Source organism: Cololabis saira, chromosome 21 (assembly GCF_033807715.1).
Source record: "Cololabis saira isolate AMF1-May2022 chromosome 21, fColSai1.1, whole genome shotgun sequence".
Lineage (NCBI taxonomy): Eukaryota > Metazoa > Chordata > Actinopteri > Beloniformes > Belonidae > Cololabis > Cololabis saira.
In genome coordinates, this window is record NC_084607.1 from 38712629 (window position 1) to 38738458 (window position 25830).

A 25830-nucleotide genomic window follows, 5' to 3' on the forward strand; every position below is an offset into this window, starting at 1 on the left:
CATGAATAAATAAATATGCAATTAATTCAGATTAAATTCGTTCAGACAAAAAACACAAATCAACATCTGTAGTACCATGGGACGTCGATAGGTCTAATTTCGTGCTCAAATAAATAATTTGAAGATGCTTATGAATAACTTATAACAACATTTTTGGTTGTTTGTAATTACTTCAGTGTAAATCCTGAGCGTTTAATGAAAGCCCTGCACGTGTTGTCCTTATAGTGCTGTTACTGCTGCTCTGTAGACACGTCATCGTCTACTGCTCCATCCAGCAAACACGACCATGTGATACGGTCGCGTTTTCCTCGCTACCAGTATAAAAAAAAAACATTAAAAAAACTCAGCTCATTCACTGTCATATGTAAAATGATGAAAGGAAATGGGTAAAAGACTGAATATTAACCAGTCCATCTTGTTGACAGATTTATACTGCTGTAGTGGGTTACGACTCGCAATCTTATAATAATTTTATGCATATGAGTAGATCAAATAAAAATATTCAGGGGTCCCTGTGAAACTACCATGCACCATCTTGTATTGTAAAAAGTAATTGTCAAAAATATTAACACTGTCACGGGACCTGAGATTAAAGTAAATTAAAATAATTATCAATGTAGATAAGGTAGACTGTTAACAATGTAGATAACGTAGACTGTTAATACAATTTAAATCTGTAGGTTTGGGAAAACGTATCTTGTTTGGTTTCGGGAGATGTAGTTTTCTTACCATCATCATTATTGTTCCTGAGCAAACGTTTTCATGTGAAGAAAACTCCATTACCCAGCATTCCCTGCGGGACTTACGTAGACTGAAGGGGACGAAGCTCACGAGGACGGGAGTGCTGAGTCGAACATCCTCTCAGGCTTCACCGCCGACAGGAATTACATGCTGCTTTTCTGCTCAACTGGGGAAAAAAACATTTCTCTTCGACTTGAGGTTGTTCTAACCACTCGGAAGAAGTGACCCTAACACCGGGCTGCTAGCGAACATTCACGCAGGGACGAATACTTGCGTAGCTGCAATCTCATTAAGGTAAAACCTAGCGAGCCACGATGGACCTGAGAGACACTGCCCCGGATTCGTGGGAGCAGGAGGACGACGAGGCCCCGGCGGGGGCACAGCTGGAGTCCGCCTTCACCAACCTCAACGTCAACGCCAAACCGTTTGTGCCCAACGTCCACGCGGTGGAGTTCGTCCCGACGTTAGCGGCGCGGGCAGAGCCGGGGCAGCCGGAACCTGCCGGTGAGTCCCGGGGGGAGCTAGTTAGCCTAGCCGCCGGCCAGCTGGGCTGGAGACACATGGCACTAAAACACTCACAAACTCCACACCGACCTGCTGGCGGGAGGTTTGTTAGGGTTTTGTGACATGTTTGGTGCTACAGACTTTGAACTAATGCCATTAAGCATTGTTGTAGCAACTAAGGAAGTGATTAACCCGAGCACATGTTTCAACTACTGGCCTGATCCCCAGCGCTCCTGCGGGGGCTGGGAATCCTGGAAAGTGCTTGGATTTCAATGTTGTGTTTTCAAGGCCTGAAAAGTGCTTGAATTTTTGTTTAAGTGCTTGAAAATGCTTGAAATTATAACTCCTGTCTTTTACAAAATTGGGATCAGACTGTATAGTTTAGTTATTACAAGGAGAAATAAAATCAGTAAGATGAAACATAACTAGTTGTTTACATTACGATACAGTGTACATAATTGTGATAAAGATCGGAAAAAAATTGTGTATATATATATATATATATATATATATATATATATATATATATATATATATATATATATATATTACTCCTGTAGATATTTTACCCCAGCGATAAGGTGCTTGAAGATTTTGAAAATTACTCTTGAAAGTGCTTGAATTTGACCTTGAAAAATGTGTAGGAACCCTGTATAAAGTAAAAAATCCTGTCAGAATCATCTTTATTGACCAGGTTCAAACATTGTCCAACAAGGAATTTGACTCCGATTATTTCGCTCTTTAGGCAGTAAATAAACAAATGTGGTACTTGTTGGCATATATACAAATAATAAATACTGTAATAATAAATACTGTCCCGCAGTTGTTCCAACCAATCACTAAACCAGCTCCTCTGCAGGTAGATGGCAGGTTGTTAGTGAAAACCCCTGTTTTAAATGTACTGGCTGATCCACAGGTATATATTTTAATGAGCAAATATCAGCTTAATGTAAAGAAAATTATTTGACTAATCGTGCTTTGAGACTGACCCCATTTCAAAATTGGTCTTAATTTAAGATTGATTCAAAACTATTTTTTATTTTGTAAAAAAAAACAACAACATTAAAGCACGTTAAAGAGTTGTATAATCCAGGTGCCATAAAGTAAAAACGCTGCCATGTTTCTTGATCAGCCTGTACATTTAAAACAGGGGTTTTCACTAACAACCTAACATCTACCTGCTGAGGAGCTGGTTTAGTGATTGGTTGAAACAACTACTGGACTGGATTTTTACTTTATGGCACCTGGATTATACACCTCATGTCATGAAAACACAAACAAACTTCACGCCGTTTGTGACATGTTTGGTGCTACAGACTTTGAACTAATGTCCTTAAGCATGTTTATAGCAACTAAGGAAGTGATTAACCTGAGCACATGTTTCAACAATTGGCCTTATCCTGCTACCACTGCAGGTAGTTAGCTGGTGTGGTTTCAACTGAGGACGAGTGTCCCTCAGTGTGAAAGGGAACATGATAAGTAATAACTTAAAGAGAAAACAAGGTACTTGTAGACATCTGGATTGTTATAGTCTACCACAAACAACATGGGAAACGCGTAAGCGGTGACACATTTTCTGTGACGTTGATGTTCTGACGCTCTTGGTCAAGTTTGGCACAAGTATGTCACTGCTGAAGGCAGACTAGAAAGTTGTGCTTTAAGTTCGCTGACATCTATTTGCTGCTATTATTTAGCTTGTCATGATTGCAAATGAACAATGCTGTCAAATGTAAGCTTGTGCTCCTAAGTTTGGTCATGGTTGTCAGCAAAAACCTGTCGTCTTATGGGCTAATCGTGAGGTGACCTCTTGGAAGCCACTATTGGGACACAGCATACACGTTTTTTTCATTTTTCATTTTTTCATTAGGGGTGTAACGATACACCAATCTCACAATACGATATTGAGGTCACGATAACAATACGATATTATAGCAGTATTTTTTTAACAACCTTGAATGAGGAACATATGACTGGAATAGTTTCTGTAAAGCATCGAGTTCTAATGCTCAGCAGCTCCCTGCGTGGAATATGAAGTAGTAGTCTGACTCGGTACACATTTAGCTTTGCTGGCTTATTTATTTGCTGCTGCTCACATGCAGGAAATATGCAGAATGAAAGAACGCGCCGGCAGTGCGCTGAGGCAGAGCTACCGTAATACCCCTAATACAAGGGAACAATATATTCACAGTACATAGACAGAATGGGAAAGGACGTATTACACCTAATACTTTACACCTAATACTTTACACCCCCACTCGTCCTTTGCTTACTGGCTTCATCAAAAATAAATGAAGAAAAATAAACATATTCACAACTTAACAGTGTGATGGACATTACTCACTTGGAGCACCAAACATGTATCTGGCAAAGTTCTTTAACTTTAACTTGGTTACAGGTTTGGTTAACACATCTGCAATCATTTTGTCTGTGGGACAATACTCCAAAATCACATTTCCCCCATTTACAACCTCTCTTATGAAATGATACCGTATGTCTATGTACGTATGACTTTTCTTTTCCAGAAATTTAACAACTTAAATAAAAGTAAATAAATACATACAATTTTACATCATAAAAAAGATTGATTCATGCTCACCTTATAAGTGTAAGAGGAGATTTATTTTCGTTAAGAAGGTTATTTTGGTAATTCAGGGTTCATTATTTTATAAATATATTCTTTATATTCTGATGTAAATCAGGGACTATAATGACACTAGTCAGTTTATCTGTCAGGGCGGTACAGTGCGACAATTTTCATCGCATTTTCGAATAAAAATCAGCCGGTGCGAAGAGAAATATGTATCCACTCGCATTTATGCGAGTGAGTTGCGCTGGGGTCATGTTAAAAAAAGTGTGAAAATCAATATGAATGTCTCTTGACCTACATCAGCCTTTCTCAACCGGGGTGTCGTCAAAAAAATTACCTATTCTGACATTTCATATATAAATACCGTATTTTCACGACCATACGGCCGGGGCGCCGTGTGGAAAGGCTATTAATACATCCATGATCCGACCGCGCGTGGCGACTGCGCCTCGACACGCGGACCAAAATCTTACTCCGCTCAGAAGAAAGTAATACCTTTTTGCGGTCCCGATCACGGGACTCTAGCGGGGTTTTGAGCTCTGAACTTTTAAGTCTGGTGTAGAGTTAAGCCTTATCTTATTAAATTAAACCTTTTTCGGGTCGTGAGTAGGATAAACAGAGCACAACTTCTGCTGAGTTTGAGAGTACTTTACTGTCCGCTCAACAGCGTAGGATTTTAGAACATCAACACAGCAGCTAGTGCTGTATCACTCCGCCCAATCTAAAACATATTAACAACTACAGATAAACTGACTAGTGTCATTATAGTCCCTGATTTACATCAGAATATAAAGAATATATTTATAAAATAATGAACCCTGAATTACCAAAATAACCTTAACAAAAATAAATCTCCTCTTACACTTATAAGGTGAGCATAAATAAATCTTTTTTATGATGTAAAATTGTATGTATTTATTTACTTTTATTTATTTAATTTTATTTGTTAAATTTCTGGAAAATAAAAAAGTCAAATCATACATGAGAGAAACTATTCAGTTTGTGGCAAAATACATTTTACTTGTATGAAACTGAAGATGCATAATGCAAACCTGACATTTACTTTTAGTTCAGTTTGTGGAAAATGGTTGGCCTGGCTTTCTCTTTAAAACTTAAACCGTTATAAAGCATTACAAACTGTAACAATAGGGCAAACGCACAGTATTGTTTTGTATTTTGTGTCTTTCAAATAAAAGACCATTTTTTCCAGTCATATGTTCCTCATTCAAGGTTGTTAAAAAAAATACTGCTATAATATCGTATCGTTATCGTGACCTCAGTATCGTGTATCGTGAGATTAGTTTATCGTTACACCCCTACTAACTGTCCACCCGGGTGTGCTAGTAAATTTTTATTTGTGCTACTAAAATTTTTAACTTGCTAGTCCCAGTGCTACCATTCAAAAAAGTAAGCGTACAGCCCTGTCTGTAGTGATTAGTCTGTTTTAGATTGGGCGGAGTGATACGCCACAGTACGGCACTAGGTGCTGTGTTGATGTTCTAAAATCCTACACTGTTGAGGGACATTAAAGTACACTGGAACTCAGCAGAAGTTGTCCCCGTGTTTATCCTACTCACCACCCCAAAAAGGTTTAATTTAATAAGGTAAGGCTTAACTCTACACCAGCCTTGCATAAGTAAAGGTTCAGAGCTCAAAACCCTGCAAGAGTTCCGTGATCGGGACCAAAACGGTACTAGTTTCTTCTGAGCAGTGGAAGATTTTGGTCCGCGGGTCGAGGCGCGGTCGGATGCGCGTTACTAGTCAACACAATAGATTAATATTAATAACCCAATATCGCGATACAGTTTGTCACTTCCACGGCACGTATTGACGTTGTTGTATCGCAAAATTTCGTGGCACGATATATTGTTACACCCCTAATGTTTCATGGAGCCAGCTTAGAAAATGGTTTACATTTGAACTCATCCATTGTTTTTCTTTCAGTTGCCAGTGAAAAAAATTCAACCATGGATGCATCAGAAAGCACAGGTATGTATCAAGTCCCCCTCAGTGTTGTGGTTTAAGCAGACTTGATCTGAACACAACAGGATTAACAGGCTACAGGGTGCAGCTCTGCCATTAAAGCCATTTGGGATCGTGGTTGTCCTGTTAAAGACGCGCCTCTTTGTTTACATGATTGCTGCCTTATAGTAATTCGTGAATTTCTCCACTGAGAGATGAATAAAGGACTATCTAATCTAATTACTCGAACACATTATTAATTTTTATTCTAAGACCAGTTCAGTGTTGCCTTTTGGGCTAACTTTGATCATTACAGGGTGGTCCTTAAAAATTATTGCATTCCATTTTCCTAAAATAAGGCCTTTTTACATTTCTTAATTTTGAATCTGTTAGTCTTAAATCTCAATCCAAGGGTATTCATTTTGAATTTCAATTTAAGAGGGAATTTATCCTCTCATTAAAGTTTTCTTACACTTTGAAAAGGAAAAGTGTATTTAATGGTTTTGAGGAGAATCTCCTGCAGAGGTTCTAAATCTGTTTACCAGTTGTTAAGACACGTGCTTGCTTGACAAACGCCTCAGTCAGTGTGGCCAGATTGAGCAAGTTTCCTCCCAATTGGGCTTCATTTGACTGTTGGCTGGGCAGGTTGATAAAATTTGAGCCGCTTTTCCTGGCTTTTACAAAATGTTTAGGAGAAATTATTAACAAAAAGGTTTCCATTATGGCAGAGAAAAGTAGAAACTTACACAATAAACTTTTTTGGCTATTTATTGGTGTTGTGAATCTTCATTTGCTTATGACTTGAAATATATAACTCATTTATTTATGGTTTTAACATAGAGTGTATTATTCGGGCTGGTTTTTCATTATTTCAACGGGTTTTATATCGCGTTTGGGCTGGAACCTGTCAGCCAGATCAGGCAACTTTGACCTCGGCGCTGGATTTCTTAGTCGCCGTAGTCTCAAGACAAGGCAAGCAAATATGTAAATAGCATAAATGTAAATTTAGCGACAAATGGCTCGAAAATTCCAGTGTCTCGTGGTGGCTGAAAGCTGTGCCCAAAGATGACAGCGAGGCTACTGTGTGGTTTGCTGTAAACGTTTTAATTTGGGCACAATGGGGATCATAGCAGTGGAGTCTCGTATGCAGAGGGGAAAACACATAGCTTTTGCTACAGCCCGCCAATGCCAGCCTCAAAATAATGTCTATTGCACTGCTAACGGAGAAGAGTATTGTGAGTGAGATAGTATTGTGTGCATGAGAGTCATAGTATTGTATTATGTGAGTGAGAGTTTTGAGGCAACTTAGTGCTTCAAGTTGGGTTCAAAGTGTATGACTGTCTTTTTAGGGCCCGAGCACTGAAGGTGCGAGGACCCTATTGTATCTGGGGTGTTTATTATTCTTCCGAGAAATTAATTGCCTTTTTGGAGGCCTTAACATGCTCGAAAACTCACCAAATTTTGCACACGCTTCAGTAGTCGCGAAAAATTACGTATTTTATGGGCGACAGGCATGGGTCAACAAGAATGGGCTCCATAGCGCAACCTATTTTATGTTTTTTGACGCGCCCCACAATATGGTTTGACTTACAGCAATGAACTTTACGTTTCTATTGTATCAGACAAAGATCTACAAAAAAGTCTCTTGGACACATGCTCTAAGTTACACAGGAAGTCCGGCATTTTGAACAGAAAGTGTCATTTTTCATGAATTCTGGTCATTTCCAGGCCTCGTATTTTAACGAACTCCTCCTAAAGATTTTATCGGATTGGCTCACAACTTGGTTTGTACAATCTAGACACATGGCCGACGCTAACAGGGCTCCAGACTAACTTTTTTCACTAGGAGCACAGTAGCCCCTAACTGAAAATTTTTAGGGGCACAATCAGAAATTTTAGGAGCGCACATCGTTTATCGACACGCTAACCAAATGTTTACATTTCTACTACATTTCAGTGTATTAGTAATACGTATTTCATAATAGATTAATGAATTACCACGATGTGCTGTTTCAAATGCAGTGTTACATTTTATTGTGCATTTTTAAAGATGCCGCAACATAAAGTAAACTGACAGCACCATTGCTGTCATTATATATATAAAAAAAACATACATTCACATGATAAAAAAAGTGCTTGGTAACAAAGTGCTTAGTAACCTTTCAGCCATGAATTTAACTGTTAAACACAGTACTTAACAAATGTACAAATATTGGGGGTACTGGCCAATAACATTTCCCTACTTGTGTCTTTACTAAAACCCTGAACTTACACCAGTTGACCAAATTCACTGCCTTCACTCAAATAACTAAGGATCTTACCAAAAAATATTCTTATTTCTAACCTAAAAATGCCATTACACCTGATAACACACATCACTTAAAAGGTTAGGTGTTTTCCCCACGTGTTAAAATTTAACTTTCATTTGTGTCAAGCAAATTTTAAGCAGTGTTCAAAATAAAATTATGAGACCTGCTGTATTGGAGCACACTTTCTTTTAGTTAAAACTGTAGCGGGGACAGATGTTTAGAGAAACCTATGTATGTACCGAGTGAAGGCTGATTTATGGTTCCGCGTTACAACAACGCAGAGCTCTGCGTCGATTTAAGGCGGAACCATAAATCAGGCTTTAGAGGGGGGACATATCGGAGAACAACCAGAAGAATATAGAGTGGATTAAAAATAAAAGTTAAGCACTGAGCTACATGTGTCTCCCGTCTGGGCCATTGCAGACTCATTGCCTGAGCATGATGTTACTAAAACCAAACATACCCGCCGCCTCTTTCTTCTAACTTTATGTGCGCGCCGCGGCGGCAGCGAGTTGTGTCGCATTAAATATGGTCCGGGCGTAATACCTGCTTTGAGCTGGTGAAATTAAACAAAAAAAAAAAAATAATAAATAAATAAATAAATAGATCCCCCAACTCATTCCCTTTCACACTCATTGGCCTGCAAATATGGGGGTTCAATGAGGCACTCCTTCCACGTTAAACGTGTAAAAAAAAAAAAAAAAAAAAAAAAAAAAAAAAAAAAAAAAAACACTGGCAAATTTACTGGTCGCACGTGTGCGAGTGGACATGAAATTCAGTCGCACATACTCAAATTTTGGTCGCAAAATGCGAGCATTTGGTCGCAGTCTGGAGCCCTGGCTAAATTGCGAAGCTTAAGTTTTTACAAGACGGCTTGGCCGTAGTGATCCGGCGAAGTTTGAGGTCATTTTTAAGGCTCGCCATGAAACATCAATTGGCTGTAACCCAGCAATACATGATTTGATGTGGTCGAAAACGTATGTGCACGATTGTAGACGGAGCCTGAAGACATCTATGGTGGATTATTCAGGATCGGTTGTAGCGCCACCTGTTGGCAACAGGAATTGTCATGTCTTCTAGTATGCATCTGTGCTCCAAGCGAGATGAGTGTATTGATCTCAAAGCTGGTCACATAATAGGTAAGACATTGACGATGACTGACAGTGAAAACTGTAACTTTTTGTCAAAGGGCGTCACCGTTAGAGGTAGTCAAATTTCGGTGTCTCGCCATGAATATAAAAGTTGTTCTAAATTGCAAATACTTTGTCCAATTTGACCCAAAATCTGTACATTTAATCATGCTTCCATTCTGAACAAGTGGATATGACAATCTTGGATGAACTCCGTAGCACCACCTTTTGGTCAGGTATACTTTTTTCATCAAATTATGTGCTGTAATTACTGTTTCGTTCATCCAATCACAATGAAATCCATATGTTATTCGCGTAAGGGATCTGTTCCTATGGATCGGCCCATTGTTACAGATACCCGATCTAGAGGTTTTTTTTTCAATATTGATGCCGATACAGATGCCAAATATCGGATCGGTGCATCCCTAATAGTGATGTTTATTTTTCCATATGAAATTACAATTTATTCTATTCATTTCTTTTATAATCCTTGGTGGGATTGCAAGAGAGTATGCTGGATAGATTAACCTGGATAATGATTCAATTTTGGTTAACAATGTTCTACCAAACAATGTTAAGCCAACTTTTCAGCCAGTTAAGTTTTTTTGTTAATGTACATTTATCGTATTTTGAATATTCTCTTTTTGGGGGGACCTGGAAGGAAGGCCCGATCAACGCTGTTGCAGCTTTAATTTGTCTTAAATTCTGTTTGAAAATGGTATTAAAACATCTTAAATTTAACTTGGTCAAACCTGTAGACACCCTGTCATTATGACAGCCGTAATGCCTGAGATATACTTGCAGTTCGGACCGCGTACGCATCACGGCCGCCATGCATATCCTGCCTTCATTTGACGCGTCGACGTGCACGTTCTCAAAACGACACTGAACGCGTAGCGACCTGCTGTTCTGGCTCTGGCTGAGAGTGGCCCTGGTCCCGGTCTGATACCAGCTGGTGTGATACCGGCTGGTCCCGGTCTGGCACCGGCTGGTCCCGGTCTGGCACCGGCTGGTCCCGGTCTGGCCCCGGTCTGGCACCGGCTGGCCCCGGTCTGGCACCGGCTGGCCCCGGTCTGGCACCGGCTGGTCACGGTCTGGCACCGGCTGGTCACGGTCTGGCACCGGCTGGTCACGGTCTGGCACCGGCTGGTCACGGTCTGGCACCGGCTGGTCACGGTCTGGCACCGGCTGGTCACGGTCTGGCCACAAGTGACGACGCGGTGGTCGCTGGCGCCGTTTCCTTTGCCGAGATCACAACCACTAGCGGAGCAGGCGGGGGGGGCGGCCGCCCCGGGCCCACTCAGGGCTCCAGACTGCGACCAAATGCTCGCATTTTGCGACCAAAATTTGAGTATGTGCGACTGAATTTCATGTCCACTCGCACACGTGCGACCAGTAAATTCGCCAGTGTTTTTTTTTTTTTTTTTTTTTTTACACGTTAAACGTGGAAGGAGTGCCTCAATGAACCCCCATATTTTGCAGGCCAATGAGTGTGAAAGGGAATGAGTTGGGGGATCTATTTATTTATTTATTTTTTTCGTTTAATTTCACCAGCTCAAAGCAGGTATTACGCCCGGACGACATTTAATGCGACACAACTCGCTGCCGCCGCGGCGCGCACATAAAGTTAGAAGCAAGAGGCGGCGGGTATGTTTGGTTTTAGTAACATCATGCTCAGGACATGAGTCTGCAATGGCCCAGACGGGAGACACATGTAGCTCAGTGCTTAACTTTTATTTTTAATCCACTCTATATTCTTCTGGTTGTTCTCCGATATGTCCCCCCTCTAAAGCCTGATTTATGGTTCCGCCTTAAATCGACGCAGAGCTCTGCGTTGTTGTAACGCGGAACCATAAATCAGCCTTCACCCGGTACATACATAGGTTTCTCTAAACATCTGTCCCCGCTACAGTTTTAACTAAAAGAAAATGTGCTCCAATACAGCAGGTCTCATAATTTTATTTTGAACACTGCTTAAAATTTGCTTGACACAAATGAAAGTTAAATTTTAACACGTGGGAAAAACACCTAACCTTTTAAGTGATGTGTGTTGTCAGGTGTAATGGCATTTTTAGGTTAGACATAAGAATATTTCTTGGTAAGATCCTTAGTTATTTGAGTGAAGGCAGTGAATTTGGTCGACTGGTGTAAGTTCAGGGTTTTAGTAAAGACACAAGTAGGGAAATGTTATTGGCCAGTACCCCCAATATTTGTACATTTGTTAAGTACTGTGTTTAACAGTTACATTCATGGCTGAAAGGTTACTAAGCACTTTGTTACCAAGCACTTTTTTATCATGTGAATGTATGTTTTTTTTATATATATGACAGCAATGGTGCTGTCAGTTTACTTTATGTTGCGGCATCTTTAAAAATGCACAATAAAATGTAACACTGCATTTGAAACAGCACATTGTGGTAATTCATTAATCTATTATGAAATACGTATTACTAATACACTGAAATGTAGTAGAAATGTAAACATTTGGTTAGCGTGTCGATAAACGATGTGCGCTCCTAAAATTTCTGATTGTGCCCCTAAAAATTTTCAGTTAGGGGCTACTGTGCTCCTAGTGAAAAAAGTTAGTCTGGAGCCCTGCCACTGCTCCGTGGGGGCCCACGCCGAAGAGGAAAAAAAAAAAAAGTGTTCTGAATAAAAGAAGGAAGTTGGACTATATAACAATTGCGTTCATAAGGATAAAGTTGTTTAAAAAATGAAAGAAATAGTCCCTTTTCCCCTTGTGTGTCTGCCTGTCATGCACGGGTACATGCGCACATGTTGTCTGTTTACTTTTAACCCTGATTTATGGTTCGGCATTACACCAACGCAGAGCCTACGCCGTAGGGTGCGCGTCGCCGCGTAGCCTACACCAGTGTTTCTCAATCCTGGTCCTCGAGTACCACTGCCCTGCATGTTTTAGATGTTTCCCTGCACCAACACACCTGATTCTAATCAAAGGTCCTAATTAGCTTGTCACCAAGGTCTGCACAGTTCTGTTGATGACACAGGTACTTGTATCACGGTGTGCTGAAGCAGGGTAACATCTAAAACATGCAGGGCAGTGGTACTCGAGGACCAGGATTGAGAAACACTGGCCTACACCATAGGCTCTGCGTTGGTGTAACGCGGAACCATAAATCAGCCTTTAGCCAGTTGTCGCATCAGAAGTGGAGCCTTGAAGCAGGAAAGTCATGCTGAGTTTCAGCAGCTGAAATGATTAAAAACTATCTCCGGGCTGCATGAATGAGGCCTCAAACCTCACCTTGCTCTCAATCCAGAGGGACATCACCATTGATGAGAGCAAAGTGATTGATAGGTTTGCGGCGATGAAGAACCGGCTGATCGTTAAATGTGTACACCCCCCCCAGATGGAAATATGTTTTGTTGTGGTTCTCTGCCCACCGCTGGATAAAACCATCATTGGTAAGCTGTCACAATATTAATGATTTCTGATAACATTGTCATGACGCTGAATATATGGCCTTTCCTATATTGTTTGTTGCCTTTTGACCGCTGTGTCGCTCGGTCATTGTGTTAAATACATGTCGTTGCACATTGTAAACTGTTGTCCTGTAGGTTGAACACGTGTGTCTGAATTGTGCTACTCGGCGAATCCGACATCTATGGCTAAGATGAAAACTTAGCCTTAAAAATAAAAATATCCCCACGATAAGTCATAATTATGAGATAAAAAGTCGAAATTATGAGATGGAAAGTCGAAATTATGAGATAGAAAGTCATAATTATGAGATAAGTTGAAATTATGACTTTTTATGTCATAATTATGACTTACCGTGGGGATATTTTTATTTTTAAGGCTAAGATTTCATCTTTTTTACTTTTACTGGCAGAAATGAGCCTCCGTAGACATCACTGGATGTCATTTGATTTTTATTTCCAGTTTGATACTTACAGTATATCTTAAAGTCTGCATTAGGTTTGACATAATGACAAAATCCATGGTGCTGAAACCTCATGTGAATGGTTCTGACTGTGTCGCATGCTGCTGTGGTTGTGTGTCAGAGGTGCTGATCTGTTGCATTTTTTTAGCGATTATGTTTTAACGGGGATGTTTAGGCCACAAGGGCCCATCTAGAATGCTTCGCCCCCCTAGGCTGGGACCCCTGCTCCGCCCCTGATCACAACCAAAGCAAGTTATAATCTCCTACATCATCCAATATTGTCATGTTAACTTGTTTGTTGTTCTAATCTGCTACTGCTACTAACTCTACTACTAAATGTTTAATCACTTTTCCAACTGTTGCTCTGCTTACTGCCCCCTATCAGTCACCGCCGGTTGGTGGTGCACTCAAATGGACGTGAACGCAGGCACCAGCAGCAAGTATATCCCAGCTTTAAGAGCTGTTCTTGACCAGGGAAACTGGCTCCTGAGCAGGACCATTATTGTTTTATAAATACTGACCTATACATTGCATAAATCAGCATTCAAAGTGACCATGTGACCATTTGAACGTCAATTTCACTGCTGTGGTTCACTTCAAGTTTAGGTATCGGTCCTCTAGAAATGATCAGTTTTCTTCAGTGAGCCTTAAACAACTTTTCAGGGTTTTACAAAGGGGAAGACGGGGTTCACTTTCCTGATAAATATTTCCAGTTAGGGGTTCTTGACTTTGAATAAAATATAGAGCAGTGATTCTTAACCATAGGGCCGCGGCCCACACTTGGGCCGCGAGCGCCACCTAGTGGGCCGCAAAAATAATTCAGTTTTGTACGTGTGGGCCGCGGGACTGCATAGCAACTCCCGGCCAAATGAGGAGAAGACGACTCTCAGCTAGCTGTACGTGTAATAGTAAGAGAAATGGCGTGTATTTACAGAGAAAATCCTTCATTTTGCACAGAGTACGTTTAGATCCGCTAGGATCAGGGATCGATTACTTGGGTCTGCGCCCAGAGCGAGCGAGCGCGGCGTGATCATTTATCCTGACGCGTCCCCGCGGCCGGGGAGGTCGGTGCCGCCCGGGCGGCGGCTCCGTCGTTACTGCTGAAGGATTGTACATGTAGATGCAGGGCTGACGTGTCTGCTGGACTGGATTGTTGGTCGGGCTTTCGAAAAAGCATCAGAAAGTGACTGCTCCGCAGCCAGAGCTGCGGGCTCCTGCCCGTCGCAGCTGATCAGTTCTCCCTGTCTCAGCTGATCAGGCTCGGAGGAAACCTGACGCACTGAGGTCTAACAACTGATTAATGTAATATATTAAATAAAGTACAATCAAACTAAGTGTTTTGTTCCCGCTCTATTTTAAATATGCACACTTGTATGCTTGTGCGTGTGTGTAGACGGCGCCTTTCCGGTCGGCGCGCCATGTGTGTGTTTTTAAATACAGAAATGAAACACACAAAACTGAGGGTGCGCCTTTCCACATGGCGCGCTGTATGGTCGTCAAAATACGGTAATTAGCTTGACTCTATATACAGAGATTAGAAGCGTAACAGGTGGAAAGGGAAGTTCAACCCGGAATGGACAGATTCATCCTGGTTCAGTCTTCCCACTGGGACAAAACCAGTGTCTCATACGTTCAGGGACCGTGGCGTTCAAAGTGCGAAAGTGAAACGCCACTGAAACAAAACAAAGTTTTTCATCAAACATATTCACTCAAGTCTGAACTGAAGTCACAGAAAATAAGCTGACCATTTTAAAACACTCTGCCCATGTTTGGGTCCAGATACAGCTGTGAGGCAGCTTTCTCTACAATGAACATAATTAAAACTAGATATCGTTCCAGGCTCACCAATGTTTATATTCATTTATTATAAAAATGTGTTGAGACAATTAACAAAGACAAGGGGAAATTCAAACTGCTGGTAGAGAAATAAAATAAGATAGCATTTGAAAATAAAATGTATTTTATTTTTAAGAGAAAAAAATATGTGTAATTCAAGTTACACATGTTAAGTGGCAAATATGTACTTTTTTTTAATATCATATATTTATATCTGGCAGATGCAGATGTTGATACAACTGTGAGGCTACTTGAATATATACACACACGCATATACATATATATATATATATATACATACATACATTAGAGATGGGCGGTATGGACTAAAAAATGTATCACGATAATTTCTGGCATTTATCCCGATAACGGTAAAAATTATGATTTAAAAAAAAAAAAATACCAATTCAACTCCACCTTTGTAACTATAAATCTATCACCACATTCAGTCTTTGGAGCCCCCAAATCACTGCTCTAAAAGAATACTAAATGCTACTAAACTACACCAATTAATTGAATTGATAAAAACCAATTAAATGATTTAAAAAAAATTAAATTAATTAAATTAAACCAATTAAACACCTGTACTGCAAAACTGTAATGACTCCTCGCTCTCAGATCTATCTATCTATCTTTCTGTCTGTCTGTCTGTCTGTCTTTCTTTTTCTCTCTCTCTCTCTCTCTCTCTCTCTCTCTCTCATTTCCTTCCTTCCTTCACGTACGTTGTGCGTGGATTTAACGCAGAACCATAAATCAGCTTTACACAAAAACGTCATCAAGGGGAGTTTATCGTTTTTACCGTGAGATGACAAATTCTTACTGTGGGGAATTTTTTTGACTGTATATCGTGAACGGTAAAATATCGCCCATTCCTAATATATATATGATGTTTTGGACCTTCGCTTGAGTAAATTTTCTCTAAATGGACCTCTTAAAGTTTTAGTTGAATACCCCTGCTATACAGTGTTAATATTTAATGGGCCCCGGGCCACTCTGTACTGAAAAAATTGGGCCCCAAGGTCAGAAAGGTTAAGAACCCCTGATATAGAGTACCATTGAGAAGAATATAATTCAATATTGAGGACATTCATCAACTACGCTGCCAAAAGTTTTTAAGTGCAAGAAACACTAAAGTTAAAGAACACACTTTTTTTTCTTGTTTATTGTCGTGTGTGTTTGGCACAAAAGCTGCCAGCTTCTCACTATAAACACACAGCTAGTCCAAACTTGAAGACAGTCGTGGACTGCAGGGAGGGACCAGCCTAGGAGGGATAACCTCTCCAATGCTAACCCGTCAGAGACGGTATGCAATCCCATGAGTTACTGGGTTCGACACCAAAATTACTGGCCAAGTAACGTGAGCAACCGTCTTCTCAGTTGCCAGCGCCAGTCGCTCAGTTACTGGTGCAGGCCTATCAGTAATCAAATCAATTGTGATTGGATATAGCCTCCTGTAACGAAGTTGTGACACCTCCGCTTGTGCAACAGTCTTAATTTTGGCCCTTATTCTTGGCCATACACAGTTTGCAAACACGCTTACACTGCTTCTCCGCCTTTCCTGAATCAACAACTCCCTGAATTACAGATGTGTCTAACATTGTTGACTTTACAAGGTAAATTGTGACATCTGATAAAATTGGGCATATAATATTGATATGGCAGAATGTTAGAAAATGTGGTTAATTTATCAGGAATGAAAGTGCAACAAGATGGCTGTGAAGAAAAGGCTCGGAGCCCAATTGAAAATCAAATTGAGAAAGAACAGCAGAGGTGAAAGTAGGCTAAGAATATTATGAATAAAAATCCATAAAAGGTTATGATGTAACACACCATGAAACGACTGTTGGCCATTAAGCAGCAGAGGAACAGGAACAAATCAGTGTGGGTTTAAGCACTTTTACCTAACTAAAATAACAAATAAAACAGATGCGTGAAATGGGGGTGTAAATGTTTGACGAGTCAATATATTTGTGTTGAATTCATAAAAAAAAAAAGTGATGCTTACTGTGTTCTATATCTTAATATATGCCCCCCCCCCCCCCCCCCCCATCCCAATGATGATGGTTCACCCCAAAGAAAACCTTGGAGCCTCTTCCAACCCAAACTACCCCACTTTAGAAGCTGACGGTCCTACCGGATATTTTTAAGTTAATTTTTACAGGTTTTTAAGATGTTGAAAAAAAAAAAAAAAACCTTCAGTAGACAGGTTTTAAATTTTCCAAAAACATTATCCCCAAATAAAATATGAGGGGTTAGATTTAAATGTTAAATGTTTTTTCCTTAAACCTAACAATTAGTAGAAATAATTGTGGGTGTTAGTCTAGTCGAGCTGTGTCAAGGATCGTGTGTTTATCAATCCCTCCAGGATTTCATGATTCGTTTTGTGAGTTTTCTCAATCAACATCCCCGATGTTGTGGACGTATTCTATAAAATTTACAATACTTTTTTTTAATTAAAACCCATCTAAATCTACATATAGAAAGAAAAATATGACAGATTAGAAGCACAATTTCTTTTCTTTAAAAAACTGTCAGCCTGTGCTGACGTAACCCATGACCTGAACAGCTTTGAAATGTTTACATTAACAGAGGGCACTTTTTCATTCAAACAAATGGGGAAGTGTGTCCAAACTTTTGGTCTGTACTGTATATTTCTGAGAAGTTTAAGTGAAACAAGTCAGTACCTCAAGGTGCTTTCCTCCTGCTCTCACAAAGAAGAGAGGAATACTGTTTTACACGGCAACAATGCTTGTTTACAACTAACTTGTTTTGCGTTAATATCCAATTGCAAAATCCCCAAAACTAGAGGGACTGATGTGGTGTTGCATGGATGTTACCTGGAGATCTCAGGGAGACCAATGTTTGAAGTGCAAACAATTTTAATGCATTAGTAGCTTCAGTCATTTCAACACTGGTTGTGTGCAAGTCATAGCTCTTTTTCTTTTTTAAATAAATCAACTTTATATTTACCTTTTTTTTTATATATATTTTCTTTATCCACAAATACAGCCATAAATCTGAACATGTCCACCCAGCTGATTGTTCTTTGAAGCTCTGTGTTCTCAGTGTTTCTCAATCCTGGTCCTCATAGACCCCTGTCCTGAATGTTTTAGATGTTTCCCTGCACCAACACACCTGATTCTAATTAATAGTCCTCATTAGCTTGTCACCAAGGTCTGCACAGCAATGTTGATGACACAGGTACTGGTGTCACGGTGTGTTGAAGCAGGAAACATCTTAAACATGCAGGACAGGGGCCCACGAGGACCAGGATTGAGAAACACTGGTTTAGTGTTTAACTGCAACACAACTGAATGCTCTGCTCATATTTGTGTCATTCTTGCCATTTCACATTTACCAGGATATTTACGTTATCACTTTAAACACTCATTGGTCTAAATTTAGCGGGAGGTGAGTTTCTCAAAATGTCAAGAGGTTGACCATGAATCCAGTTTGAGGTGTGTGGTGATAAAGAACAGTTTTTTGTTTTTATTAAAAAAAAAAAAAAAAAAATTGGAAGTCGTGGCTTTTTTGTGTGTGTGTGTGTGTGTGTGTGTGTGTATATAAGTGAAAGTACATTTATGCACGGTTGTCAGAACTGATGGTGAAATATTTCCAATTGAAAACATTACATCAACTTGCCAGCAAGTCCAACATTAAATAGTTGCTCTGCCAACATTGTGGTCAGTATTAGGTTATTTTAGTTTTGCTGTTATTCTACCTAATCTACAAATTTGCTAGAATGACTAAAGAAATGTGGAAATGTCAACATAGTAAAAAAAAGGCCCAATCCCAATTCTCCTTCACTCGCCCTTCTTTTCTCCACTCGCACTTCTTTTCTTCCCTAAGCCCTAAAAAAGAAGGGGGAGATTTTAGGGCACTTGAGATCTAGGGCACTTGGCCCAGGTGCCTGTCCCAATTCTCCCCCTACCCCTCGTTTTCATCCCTTACCTGAACAGGAAGCTGAGAGCCCAAAGCTGTTTTAATTTCAGCTGTAGCGCTGTTAATATGGCACTTTATTAAGTTTTAATATTTTTTCAGGTATAATGGTAACCTTAAGATCCCCAACCGGGGCTCAGTTTATCCAAATAACGCCTGTTAAGAAATTTGACCCGATGTTTTCGGAGATGAGAAGAGCCGCCGCCCCCGGGGAGCAGCCTCAGCTCACAGCCCGAGAACAGACGTGTCCGCCGGCTCAAGCTGCTCCGTCAGCCCCGGGAGAGACACTCTCTCCCGGGACGCAGCTCTGTTGAGAATCACGCCGGCTGAAATAAATCATTTAGGAATATGTTGGTTTAATAGATGAAATCTAACAGTTGTAGCTACGCCTGTTAAGAAATTTGCTCCGAAATTTAGAGATTTCTGTCTGCCGGGTCCGGAGCTTGGGTCCGCGTTAAATCGACGCAGAGCCTACGGCGTAGGTTGCGTAACCTCCGCCGTAGGATCTGCGTTGGTGTAACGCGGAACCATAAATCCCTTTATTCTGGCGTGATCTTCCGCAACTTTATCTGAAAGTGTGTAAATTACCCAGATAACAGCTGGATTACTTTGTGGTTTCTGAAGACTATTATATCAGAAACATCCAAAACAAATCTGACGAGTCACAGGATTATTTCTCTGAGACCAGTCTGCCTGTTTGCCTTCGGTCGGCGAGTCAAATCGACGCAGAGCCTCTTTTTTTCATACCCCCTCGCTCGCCAAGTCAGCATCTGAAATCCCTCGATTTGAAGGGGCTATTCTCAGCCCCTAGCCCTCGTTATGCCCCCTCCCCCTAGGTGAAAAGAGGAATTGGGACACCACTACCTTCACGGGAACGCGCAAAAGTTAGGGTTAGGGAAGAAAAGGAGGGCGAGGGGGAGTATTGGGACGCACCCAAAGTGTGGCAGGAGCATTGTAAGCTTGTTGTGGACACATCAGGAAGGTTTTTGTTGTTGTTGACACTTTAAATTGATAGTTCAGGGCAAGTATTTGATAAAATTGCATTTTTTGTGAGAGAAAACATCAAAATCAAGTATTGTTTTGGTGATTTAAAAGTGAGTATGAGAAAGAGACTAATGTGCATTGTTTCTGAATGTGCAGTTCCCGTTGAGAATGGTGACATGGAGATGGCAACAGAAGAGCCGTGGGATCAAAAGGGTACAGAACCAAGTGAGGAGGAGCCGGGAGGCCAGGACCCCGGGCCGGGGGAGTCCACTACCACGGAAGAGACGGGTCAAGAGATGACGGAGGAGGATGAAGAAATGCTAGTGCCAAAAGTTCCATCTGTACAACCAGATGCCCCTAAGAAAGAACACATTAATGTTGTGTTCATAGGACATGTAGGTCAGTGTCAGTTCTGTTGGTGTTTTCTAGAGGAATCTTTAAGAAATATGTTACACCGAAGCCAATATTCACCTGCAAGCTTGGTAGCATTGCTGGTCTTAAAATGTGTTGTTGGTCTTGAAACACTAAATGAATGACAAAAACTAAATTTGATAATAAGGGGTAATCATACTAAGGGTCACTTAGTTCAAATGCCAATGAAAAAAAAATGAACGGACATGAACTTACCCAATTTTAAAGATTAATTTGGATCGATGTGCAGTACTCGGCACCTCTACTTACCAAAAACTGGTTGATGGCCTGATTCTACAGTTTAGGTGCTTTTGAATGTTTTCTGCTGGTCCTGTTATCCAGGGTCAAAGCTAGTTTTCTGCACCAATATCGGTAAAATGTAGGCACTAGTTTTTAGACATTAGTCTGCACCATTTTGACAGCAGTCTTTCACCAGCTGCACATATACAATGCATCTGGACATTACTTGGATATTTTTATTTTTTTTAAGACCGCATTGAACCAAATAAATTGCTAAAACCATTGAGCAGCAGAAGAATAACTTAAATCACATTTAAACTGTACATTCGGACCACTGATGCTGATGAAAAGGGCTGCGTCCTTCAGTTACCAATTAGGTACTAGATCTTGTCCCCATTAGTTGGAAATTTGTCTTCCATCTGTAGAATAATTAATACATTTTCTTTGTCCTGACTTTCGTCTTCCCTGCTCTGAACAAATCATAGTACAAACACTGTTAATTTCTTCCCAACGTATTTAAAAGAAATAACTTGTTTGTCTTTTTGTTTCTTTTGCATTGTTATGCCTCATTTCTCACGTGTTTCGCTGACAAAATGTGATTGAAGAGCAGTTGGCTGAATTTCAATCGCTACTCTGTAATCTAGTGTGAACACCACAGTGACTTCAAGTCTCCAGATTATAATCTAGCATGTACTGAAGTCTGAACAGCAAAGCAGTGCACCAACAATCATCTATTTATTGAACATAGCCTATATCTTAACTGCGTTTTGTTGCCTTGTATTTTACACGTGCAATGATTAGTTAACGTCGACAAAGTGGTAATAAAAATAGTCGCCAGCAAATTTAATTATTTACTGTTGGCAAAAAAAAAGTAAAGGGTGAGGCATAGGGGTGTAACGGTACACAAAAATCTCGGTTCGGTACGTACCTCGGTTTGGAGGTCACGGTTCGGTTCATTTTCGGTACAGTAAGAAAACAAAATGCAAAATATAAACGTGCTAGTTGTTTATTACACACACACAAAATAACATTGGCTCAGACAAAAAATATATCTCCCTGATGTGCAAAATTGAACAGTTGCAACACTGAACAGTTTAAAGTTGTTGCTCAGATTAAATAACATTTATAAGGCTCAGATTTATAAACAACAAAATCTTAAATCTTAAAAACAAATCTTTTCTACATCAAATGTGCAAAATTTAACAAATGCAACACTGAACAGTTTAAAGTTGTTGCTCAGATTAAATAACATTTATAACCCTGCGTTCACACTGAAAGCGTCACAGGCGTCCCGACGCCAGCATCTCGCCGTTTGGTGCATTCACACATAAAACGTCAGTGCCTGCAGCGGGGCGGGGGTGGGCGGGGTTTCAAGCTGCGCTGCAGAACTGAAGGGAACAGTGGGAACAGCCTACACATATAGCGTACACATCTTAATTTTCCTATTTCGTCATAGGTCACACTTTGGGACGCCTTCTTTATGTTTTAGCGTTATTTCCGCGTAGATAAGAGTGAGTTTGATGCTCCTTAACAAGTTTGGTCCTGGATCAACATCAACCCAGCAAGCACTTGCTCCGGGTGGCTGATTTATGGTTCCGCGTCACACCAACGCAGAGCCGACGGCGTAGGGTTCGCGGCGACGCACACCGCACCGCGACCCTACGCCGTCGATTTAACGCGGAACCATAATTCAGGCGAAGCTGCCGTCTGTCTGCGCTGATACTGACGCACCGGGTCGGAGCGGATTTGGTCATGATGTTTAACCTGTGTTTTGTGATTAATAAGCACGGGTTATTGCCAATACTAGCGGCATTAGCCATGACGTCGGCTACAACTGTTGCTTGTTGTTTCTCGATGTGAGCGCAACTGCAGCAGCGCTCTGCTCCACAACGTGCGGCCCTCTACTTAATATGTCCGTGTGGAAACTTGTTCGGTACGCCTCCGTTCCGAACCAAACACGCTATACCGAACGGTTAAATACAAATACATGTACCGTTACACCCCTAGTGAGGCATCTTCTTCCTTCCTACCGCTGCAGAGAATTGCATGCGTAATTAGTACAGCACCAACTAAACAATATGGCAGCGACTGGCAGCAAAGTTCATTAAAAGATGTATTTTTGAATGAAGTCTCCATCTTTATTTTTTTATTTTGAATTAGCACATTATTTAAACAACCTCATGCAAAATTGATTTGAGAGCTAAATGAGCCATTTAATTGTGAGATTCCTAGTCTGATTAGTCGACTAATCATTTCAATAGTCGATGACTGATCAACTATCTGACTAGTCGTTAGTTGCCGCCTTAACAATGACAAAGGTAAATCTCATCTAATCTGATTCATTGTGCATTTCCCCAGATGCTGGAAAGTCCACCATTGGGGGACAAATTATGTAAGTATTGGGTGTTTATCATTGAGATAAAATGTTACTGAAATCATAATTTTGATGTCATGTTGCTCTCTAACAGGTATCTTACAGGCATGGTAGACAAAAGGACCTTAGAAAAATACGAGAGGGAAGCAAAGGAAAAGAATCGAGAAACCTGGTATGTGGGCCAGTTGCTGTCCTTGTCTAGGTCCTGGAAAATGTTAAATGCAGAATAAGTGCTGGTTGATTTGCTCACTCACTCATGAACTAACTCATTCACTTAATGTGATAAGAAACCACATCGTTGTGCGTTCATCCATATCAATGTTATTTAACCATGGTGTACAATAGGCTTAAAGGTTTTTCAGTAATCAAGTCAAAGATAACTCGTGTTCTTTGTTCTTAGGTATTTGTCTTGGGCTTTGGACACTAATCAAGAGGAAAGGGACAAAGGAAAGACTGTGGAGGTGGGCCGAGCATACTTTGAGACAGACAAAAAGCACTTTACTATCCTAGATGCTCCAGGCCACAAAAGCTTTGTGCCAAACATGATTGGAGGTGCATCACAAGCAGACTTGGCTGTTCTGGTAAGTAGAGGAAGTTGTATGTATATACTTTGTGTATGTATGTAGCATATACTTTATACGTATGTGCATATACTAAATGGTAAATGGCTTACACTTACCGTATTTTCGCGACCATACGGCACGCCGTGTGGAAAGGCGCAGACTCACTTTTGTGTCATTTCTGTATATAAAACACACACATGGAGCACCGAACGAAAAGGCACCATCTACACACACAAATGGCGCGCTGCCTTAAACACACATACAAGTGTGCGTATTTAAAAATAGAGCGGGAGCAAAACTGAGTTTGATTGTGTCTTATTCAAGTCTTTATTACAATCGTTATTGCATTAATCAAACCCATCGAAATCCTCATCCTCCGTTTCTGCATTAAACAGCTGTGCTAAATCAACTATGCCAGTTCCACTTTCTTCACTGTCAGTCACTTTCTGTGCCGTGCGGCCCCTCGGAAATGATGCCGGCTTTTGCGAAAGCTTGAACAACAGTCCCAGCAGACACGTTAGCCCACTCATGTACAATCCGTCCGCAAACGGTGGCGTAACTTGCCCGGCGCTGCCTTCCTTCCACTCTTTGTGAAACTGTGTTCCCCCTCAGTCATCCATCGCTCCCACGCTGCTCGCAGCCTCACTTTGAACAGCCGGTTCACATTGACGTCCAGCGGTTGGAGTTCCTTTGTCAGACCTCCTGTCAGGACTCAGCCCGCCGGGCTTCATCCGCAGCCCGATCGCGCTAAGACAATCTCGTGCCCGTCGCCGATCTCAGTGTGATCGGGCTGCGGATGAAACCGGACGGGCTGAGTCCAGGAGAGTCGCGCGCACTCCGGCGCTCTGAACACTAAATAGAGGGACTGCCAACAGCTCGTCGCGAGTTCGTCCTGGCAACGTTAGAGAGTATGGTTACTGTTTATTCATTTTAAATAACAGTAGCCATACTCTCTAGCTTTTCTCCTGGTCTCAGCGCGATCGGGCTGCGGATGAAGCCCAACAGCCGAGTCCTGACACCTCCCGGAATAACAGCAAGCGCAGCGTTCATTTGTTTCACATCAGCTGTGAGATGGGCACCATAGAGTCACAGATCAACAGCGATGGTGATGCGTGGAAAAAACCACCAGGTCGCCGTACATAGACCTGCCTCAGCCACTCTTTCATATCTTCATCCATCCAGCCCTTTTCATTTGCCTTAATAACTACGTCTGCAAATCACGTGCCCATACTTCTCCCTTTAACGTTCTCATGGTGGCCTCAATTACGTCCGCCTTACAATAACACACTGGCCGCACTTTGTCATTGGGCGTGCAGCACATTTTGGAAAAAAATAAGACGTTTATATGCGCCTATTGGTCGCGAAAAGTGTGTGTGTGTGTGTGTGTGTGTGTGTGTGTGTGTGTGTGTGTGTGTGTGTGTGTGTGTGTGTGTGTGTGTGTGTGTGTGTGTGTGTGTGTGTGTGTGTGTGTGTGTGTGTGTGTGTGTGTGTGTGTGTGTGTGTGTGTGTGTGTGTGTGTGTGTGTGTGTGTGTGTGTGTGTGTGTGTGTGTGTGTGCGCATACATATACACACCCATTCACACACCGGTTGTTAGCGGAGCTGCCACACAACGGCGCTGGCCTGACAACCGGGAGCAACTGGAGATTCAGTGTCTTGGACTTGAACTACGACTCAAACCACTTACCTTCAGGTTCATCGGCCGATGCTATACCAACTAAACCCCCTACCCCTGTATACAGTGGGTATGGAAAGTATTCAGACCCCTTGAAAATTTTCCCTCTTTGTTTCATAGCAGCCATTTGCTAAAATCCAAAAAAGTTGCATCCATCTTGACAGAAAAAAACAAATCTTTGCTAATTTATTAAAAAAGAAACTGAAATATCACATGGTCTTAACTATTCAGACCACTTGCTCAGTATTGAGTGGAAGCACCCTTATGAGCCATGAATCTTTTTGGGAATGATGCAGAATTAAGTTTTTCCCACCTGGATTTGGAGATCCTCTGCAGTTCTATCAGGTTTGAATGTTGGTGGACAGTCATTTTCAAATCTCTCCAGATATGTTCAATTGGGTTTAGGTCATACTTGGCCGCATTCATCTTTCCTTCAATTGCAAACAGTCGTCCTGTCTCTGCAGCTGAAAAACACCCCGATAGCATGATGCTGCCACTGCCATGTTTCACTGTTGGGATTGTATTGGACAGGTGATGAGCAGTGCCTGCTTTTATCTACACATACCGCTTAGAATTAACGGCCAAAACGTTCACTCTTTGTCTCATCGGACCAGAGAATATTATTTCTCATAGTCTGGGAGTCATTAATGTGTTTTTTGGCCAACTCTGTGGGCC

At 41.2% G+C, this 25830-nt stretch overlaps 1 protein-coding gene across 2 annotated transcripts in view; it reads left to right on the plus strand.

The window, feature by feature from the left end:
- The first annotated feature begins 272 nt into the window (after nt 1-272).
- The window catches only part of gspt1l (G1 to S phase transition 1, like), a 43962-nt gene continuing 18404 nt past the window's right edge, over nt 273-25830 (plus strand). Inside the window, exons 1-6 of one of the 2 annotated variants that reach the window (XM_061712630.1) lie at nt 278-1245; nt 5777-5821; nt 20051-20293; nt 22904-22937; nt 23014-23091; nt 23320-23500. In XM_061712630.1, the coding sequence (XP_061568614.1) occupies nt 1056-1245; nt 5777-5821; nt 20051-20293; nt 22904-22937; nt 23014-23091; nt 23320-23500 (771 nt within the window). In that variant the 5' untranslated portion in view covers nt 278-1055. Of the gene's footprint in view, nt 1246-5776; nt 5822-20050; nt 20294-22903; nt 22938-23013; nt 23092-23319; nt 23501-25830 lie in introns of both variants that reach the window. The other variant, XM_061712631.1, reaches the window with a different exon arrangement.